The sequence below is a fragment of the Lissotriton helveticus genome, chromosome 12 (genome assembly GCF_964261635.1).
Source record: "Lissotriton helveticus chromosome 12, aLisHel1.1, whole genome shotgun sequence".
Classification (NCBI taxonomy): Eukaryota; Metazoa; Chordata; class Amphibia; order Caudata; family Salamandridae; genus Lissotriton; species Lissotriton helveticus.
This window is the reverse complement of record NC_136073.1, coordinates 86,854,470-86,862,192: the sequence shown is the minus strand read 5'-3', so window position 1 is coordinate 86,862,192 and position 7,723 is coordinate 86,854,470. Positions and strand designations below refer to the sequence as shown.

General features: G+C 46.1%; 1 protein-coding gene across 1 annotated transcript; it reads right to left on the bottom strand.

Annotated features, from left to right (window-relative positions):
* Nucleotides 1-6,949: 6,949 nt before the first annotated feature.
* LOC144797890 (uncharacterized) lies at nt 6,950-7,432 on the bottom strand. Its single transcript, XM_078668693.1, has one exon. It carries the CDS (start codon nt 7,430-7,432, stop codon nt 6,950-6,952), a length of 483 nt encoding a protein of 160 aa, XP_078524819.1.
* Between the last annotated feature and the right edge of the window lie 291 nt (nt 7,433-7,723).

The window sequence follows — 7,723 nt, the reverse complement described above, 5'->3', positions numbered from 1 at the left end:
TAAACTAGAGGAATACTACTATTAGTTGGACTTTCCTGCTCAAGAGCTGATCTCACTTCTATATATGCAACTACCCATTAGAGGGGAAATAACCCATCCCTCTGTGAGCATTTGGTAAAGAAAGGTCTCAATCCTCCCAAGCAAGAACTGTTAGGCCAAATTATTCTCATCTGAAGTTATTCCTTGTCATGAACTACACATTCTACTATCATCAGTTACCTGTAAGAAGGGAATTACACATCCTTCTATACGTCAGCACCTGGCTAGAAAGGAAGGTTAATCCTGCCTCAGAAATAACATTCAAATGCAATGGGTAATCATTGGAGTCTATTTATTGAACAACAATAATAAGGTAGAAAGAGCAATAGCATTTATGCAAATAGAAACCTAAGCACAACCTACAGAGCAAAGAATAAATGGTTATGTATCATACTCTGACTAAGAACGCTCCACCTTGGTCCTGCACATCCCGGCCTTGGCAGTCGAGCTGGCCCCTCTATCACTGTTGCTTCGGCTCATTCGGGACTCTGCTTTGCAATCACGGGGACACATCTGCACCGCTATGCCTCATCGAAACTGCCATCTACTTCAGCATTCACCAGCTATCTTCAAACTCCAACTCCAACTGCAGCTATGATAGCGATTGCTGCATCCACGGGGACAACTATTGGTACTGACTACAGCGACTACTGGAACTGAACTCACTCTCTGCTCCACTGCACCTCGATAATATGGAAGGCCCTCTCTTCATGGAAATTACTAGCCAGCAACCTGTCTACCACCGAATTCCTATGCCAAGCCCCGCGCTCCCTACGCATCCACAGTGGCTAGCTGCTGTTGCGTCTGGAGCTCGTGAAATAAGAACATTCCTTCGATAAGAGCCGGTCTTCACCGGTTTCTAACTAGCGAACAACAACTTAAAACTAAAACACTACCTCTGACCTACAAGAACCTCTGAAGTCAGGGCAGAGACAAGATGGATTCCCTCTAGCTTAGGCCTTTAGGCCCGAGAAGAGGCAAAAGAGACATGACATCATGTCCAAGCACATAGGTAAACCTTGCAGATAGGTAGGAAAAAGTCAAAATAAAGGATTCATAATTATATACTGAGATGGCGGTGGACAACGGTCACCACCAGTCCAATTAGTACAAAATATCCTGTTGCTACGACAGCTCAGCCCCTATTCTGAAAGTTTGGGGGTGATTTCTCAAGCGGGGGCTGAGAAAAAAGGGGGGTCCCAAATCGAGTTTTCCCAATGTTAATTTCTATAGGAAACTTTAGGCACGCTACAGCCGAAACTGCTGAACGGAATTACCCCAAATTTGTCAAAAAGGTAGTGCTTGGTTCAGAAAGCAGCCATGTTTTTAAATGGTGTAAATCCGTTCAGTAGTTGCTGGGAAATTAAAAAAAAACTTTTGATATCTATAGCAATGGTGGAGTCGCGAACCCTCCTGACCATGTGCAGAGACAAGATGGATTCCCTCTAGCTTAGGCCTTTAGGCCCGAGAAGAGGCAAAAGAGACATGACATCATGTCCAAGCACATAGGTAAACCTTGCAGATAGGTAGGAAAAAGTCGGAAATAAAGGATTCATAATTATATACTGAGAAGGCGGTGGACAACGGTCACCACCAGTCCAATTAGTACAAATTATCCTGTCGCTACACTCCACCCTTGACCTTTGTCCACTAACATCGAAAGTATAGACAGGAAGAAATCTAAATAGGACGTAAATCAGCAGAAGAACAATAAGAAACAAAACTAATGGATCTAGACATAAGCCGTCGGCCGAACATATTTAGAAAGGATGGTACACATTGAATGCAACAGCAAATAGCAACTAAAAAACAAACAACTAACAGGACACCACCTAAAACTTGGCGGAGGAAATGTAAATCTGGTAACCACCCAAAAAGCCAATCAAACCACCCCTGATTTAAATTTTGTTTGACTTCTCGAGTTAGCTCATGAAGTGTATTGAGATGGGACTGAATAGATTTGGAATGATCTGACAGATTAAAACAACAAAGGCCCTCAAAATCTGAGCAGCCGCGGTCATGTTTCAATAAAAGGTAATCAATGGCAGCCCTGTTCTGCAAAATAGCACTGCGTTCACCTTGAGCATCTAATAAAAGATCAGATCAAATAGCAGAAGTATGATTAAGCGATTTCACCATCCAGCAGGCAAGTTTGCCTATAGTCTTAGAATTATAAATAGACAATGCAGGAATACCTAAAATGGAAACAGATAAACTAAAATACTCAGACGTAGAAAACAAATGCAATGATGAATCACAATCTTCAGTTAATAACGGGGCATTGCGCACAGTACGGGAAAGCACACCAGTGTTCGAAGAAAACATTTATAAACTGAGTCGTGTCAAAGCACATGGGCCACCAGAAATGTTTGCTGGAATATGAGACCAAGATATATTGCCGCATGAAAAGAGCCATCCGGGGGGTAGCAATACAGTATGATAATGGCTAGCAGTCAATACGAGACGTTTGCAGGTCATGTTGTTTTGAACAGAAGTACAAGTAGTAGGAGTTCTGGTGACACATAAAGTTTTCTCATGGGAAGAAAGTGAAGAAATATTATTAAGTTGGATTTGTGCACACTTGACTTGACCTGACTTAATAGGCGCTGTAACGGCGAGTGTGTGCATTATAAACTGCAATTTTTAAAACTGTGATTCTTGTGATACAGCTTCGTGCATTTTAACAGTGTATCTCTAAAAGTGCATTGTACCTTTAACTGGTCTTCGCCTCGGTCCACCACGGCTGGTGCGGGTTGTGTGGAGGGCGTTTACGACCTTTTTGCCCGACCCCTGTGGGCGTAGCACTTTCATCAGAGACGGGACCGGTGCCTTCTTAGGCACACCATCTCCCCACGCGCAGACGACGCGCCTGACTTAATAGGCACTGTAACGGCGAGTGTGTGCATTATAAAGTGCAATTTTTTAAAACTGTGATTCTTGTGATACAGCTTTGTGCATTTTAACAGTGTATCTCTAAAAGCGCATTGTACCTTTAACTGGTCTTCGCCTCGGTCCACCACGGCTGGTGCCGGTTGTGTGGAGGGCATTTTCGACCTTTGTGTCCGACCCCTGTGGGCGTATCACTTTCATCAGAGGCGGGACCAGTGCCTTCTTAGGCACACCATCTCCCCACGCGCTGCGGACGCGCGTGCCGGACCGCCGGCGGGTCGCCGAAGGCTCGCCAAAGGCGAGCCCGTCTGCGCCCGTCCGTGCTGGTCCGTCGCCAGTGGCCATAAACTCTGACCTGATAGACTTTCTGAATGGCCCCGTTTGCCCGTGAGGAGCTGCTTGCTCTTCACTGTCAGTCGGACTGTGCAGCTCATCTCTGGAACCCAGGCTCACAATATTTGCGATGTGACCATTGTGGCTTTGAGGCCAGGGAGGCCGTCCTTACTCCTCCGGCTACGGCCTTAGTGGAAAAAATGACTGCAAACCTACAGATATTGAGCCTCAACTGTAGGTCTTTAGCGAAATACCACGAGGATGTCTGTGAGCTCCTCACAGACTGTTCTCCTGATCTGTTAGTTCTTACGGAAACGTGGTTAACTGATGACTCACTGGCTATTCCGGCTTTGGCTCTCCCCTCTGGCTATTCTATTCTAACCCAGAACAGACCCAAAGGGAGGGGCGGGGGACTGGCGGTGATTTTTAAAACCATTTATTCCTGCACTTTCTCCCCCTCAAACATAACCAACTGTGAAAGCACTCTGTTTAAGTTAAGGGTTTCAGACACCTTTACCCTTACCGGGCTCTTGATATTTCGCCCTCCCGGGCCAGCGAGCGCTTTCCAGGAGTCACTAGTAACAACTGTTTCAGCACTGATCTTGCAGTCAGCCAACTTCAGTATACTGGGAGATCTCAACCTCCATCTTGAGTCTCGTGAGTCCCCGGCTATACTGAAGTTCCTGGGCGACCTAGAAGCCTGCCAGCTATATCAGCTGGTTGAAGGGCCTTCGCATTTGGCAGGCCATCTGCTAGATCCGGTGTTCTCGAATGTCCAGGGAATCAGTGCTTCTACTCCCTGCCCCCTTAGCTGGACGGATCATTTCTTGCTACAGATTTATATTAAGATCCCAGCCAGCTTTAGAGAAAAGCTTCCTCCCCCTCTCTGGAGGCGCCCATGGCATAACTTGATGGTGCCTTGTTTGAGGCCAGGCTAATAAATTCCCGGCCAGATTGGTCTGATAATGTGGAGGAGGCTGACTTAGCCTATAGAGAGTGGATCAACAAGTCTTTGGATCACTTTATCCCCAAGAAAATATCGAGGCCCAAGCGCGAACAGTCCCATCCCTGGTACTGCGAGGCACTTACAATAAAAAAAAAGCAATGTAAAGTACTTGAGCGTATTTGGAGGCGATCCTATGACCCTTGTGCTAAGACCAACTTTAGAACCGCCACTAAAGCCTATCATAGACTTATAAAAAAGACCAAAGCCAGCTACTACACTGAGCTGATCAACTCCAGCACTAATCGCGCTAAAACTATCTTCGCGTTAGTGAAGGAGATGACTAAGTCACCTGAGGGGAATAACAACACAATAGTGTCTGACTTGGAATGCGAAGAGCTCGCCAGCGTCTTTGTTAATAAAGTTCAAGGGATCTATAACTCATTCAACTCTGGTGGTTTTTCTATGATTCCTAGATCTAACATAGACCCCCCCCAGACATCCCCTATTCACTCCTTACCCTTCCATCCATCTCACAGACAGATATGGAAATCCTGGCACTAAAAATCAAGTCTGGGGCCCCGGAAGACCCGGTTAAACCACAGACATTTAGACTTTTCCAGGATTCCATTATGACTGAAGGAAGGGAGTTGATTAATAGATCTCTCCAGTCAGCTACTATTCCCAAAACCTGGAAACATGCCAAGGTTGTCCCCTTGTTAAAGAAACCCACCCTGGATCCTTCCAAGCCTGAAAGTTTCCGACCCATTTCTCTGCTTCCGTACTTGGCTAAAGTGGCGGAAGCACATGTGAATTCCATCTTGACAGAGTTTTTGGAGACTAATGGGATTTTGGAAGAATCTCAGAACGGATTCCGTGCTAAACACAGCACGGAATCGGCCCTATTGGCCGTCACGGAACAGCTAAGGGCGACACAGGACATGGGCAATACCTCGGCTGTGGTCCTGCTGGACTTGAGTGCGGCGTTCGACACGGTCTCCCATGGGATCCTTCTCAGGAGACTGTGGGAGATAGGGGTCGGAGACAGAGCTCTGGACTGTTTTGTGTCTTTTCTATCGTACCGTTCCTTCCAGGTTCATGCCCCGCCGTACTCATCCAGTAGCTTCCCTCTAGGTTGCGGGGTCCCCCAGGGCTCTGCTCTCAGCCCCACGTTGTTTAACGTGTATGTCCGCCCCTTGGCCATGTTGGCCAGGGAACGAGACATCAAATTAATGTCTTATGCGGACGACACGCAACTAATCTTTACCTTCTCTAATGACACCGTGGGGGACCGAGCCAAATTTCAAGAAAACATCTTGGCTTTTTCCAGCTGGCTTACAGAGATCTGCCTCCAGCTGAACTCAACTAAAACAGAGGTTCTCCTTATTAGCAGTGATACTCAGAAGTGGGATGAGCAGTGGTGGCCCTCTACATTGGGCCCGCCTCCTACCCCCAAGAAAGAATTCAAAAATTTGGGTGTGATTATAGACAACTCACTCACCCTTGAATCCCATGCTAAAAGAGTGGCTTGCACTTGTTATGGCCGCCTACGTTCTCTTAAACCTTTTCTTGGCTTCTTTGAACCTCCCATTCGGCAGACAATCGTCCAAGCTATGGTCTTATCCCATGTGGACTATTGTAATGCCCTCATGCTTGGTTCCAACTTGACAGTCACTGCAGAGGGCTCAGAATGCTGCTGCCAGCATTCTATTTGGACTGCCAAAACGTTGTCATACCTCCCAGGTTCTGCGTAGGCTGCACTGGCTGCCTGTCAAACAACGCATACAATTTAAAACCCTTTGCCTCATTCACAAAATGCTCTATCGCCTTGGCCCCCAAATCTTGCAGGGACTTTGTTTCTTTTATGTTCCGTTGCGTGCTCTCCGGTCTGCGGACCTCTCTCTTGCCTGTACCATCAAGATCCGGAGGTGCAGAGCTGGGGGCCGGTCATTTAGGTTTCTTGCCCCAAAACTCTGGAACTCTATTCCCTTAAGCATGCGCACTACCTCTAATCACCTACTTTTTCGAAAACACATTAAAACCTGGTTGTTCTCTTCTGCTTAGGATTTCCTTATGACTGGGCACTCCGCCACCCCCACCATGGCCGTACTTTAATTTAGGCATGTCCGTAAGCGCTGGGACGCCCTGTTGCTGGGGTAGCCATGCGCTATATAAACTATCATTACATAACATAACATAACATAACTTGCCTATTAATTTGGGGTTGCATGTTTATATATAACAAACATCACCTTCTGTGATGTTATAAGTGGAAATTACAAAAGCTAAAGGAGGTTTCAGTTCAGTCAGGACAGTGCACGAAGCACAATAGTCATATGCGGAAAAATCACTTTTGATGAATTCAGGATGAGCTTCAGTCACATTGAAAAAATTAAGCATGGAGGCGGTAGGAGTTGGCAGAGCCACAAGACATGTCGATAGCAAATCAGTCACAGAACGCATAGACACCAAACAGAAATGTGATGAGTTAACAACACCATGTGCAAGTTGAATCCAAAAGTTAGGAGTAGGATCCCACGATGCAAAGGAACGACGTCCTCGGACAAGATGGTCAGTCCAGTCCCGTGAGTACTCTCGTCTCCAAACGCAGCAAGCCGAAAGGAGTCCAGCGACGACACACCTGGCAGCAGCAATCCATACAATGGTCTAGGGAAAGAATTCAGAAACAGGCATTATTCATTCACGCAAATAACATTTGTCAGCAGGGACTGTGTTCCACCTCTCTTAACCTGGCCTCATCACTAAGATTGTGTTGTCTGATCCTGTAGCTATAATTTCAGCCTGTTCAGGGGGATTATTAGGCGACTGTACCCATACTCTGGCTCCTGGGTTATCGGTTGAACCAAACCCTTTCTCACCACGCACAGTCAGTAATGTTGGAGCAGTACCTTTCTGGATCGTACCACTGAAAACAGGCATAATGACCAATTGGGCAACTCGATCTGCTCTCCGGACAGTTAAGTCAGAATCACCACTGTTTAACAGGATCACCTTGATCTCACCCTGATAATCACTGTCAATGACACCTCCAAGCACCTGGATGCCCTTCAAGGCCAGACCAGATCTCGGGGCAATTAATCCAAAGTTCTCAGCTGGTATTTGAACACCAATTCCAGTCTCAACTATAACAATGTCTCTCACTTTTAGGAGAAAATCTGTCAAGGAATGCAGAACTAAACCTGCAGAATCCGGTGGATAGCTCTGCATGGAGCCAAGGCTCCGGGGGTAATTTCCCAGTAGGACACAGTATCTCGACATGAATTTGGTTTAACATCTATAGTAGGAGGAAACAGGCGCATTAATGGTGAATCAGAATACAAATAATAAGGACGATTGTTCAAAATTAACAATGCTTCAAATAAATGATCTCTCCAATTCTGTAAGGTACCATTCGACAATTTTACACAATTGGTCTTTCAACAAACCATTCATTCTCTCAATTAAGCCTGCAGCTTGTGGGTAATAGGGTATATGAAACACCCATTCAATATTGTGTTC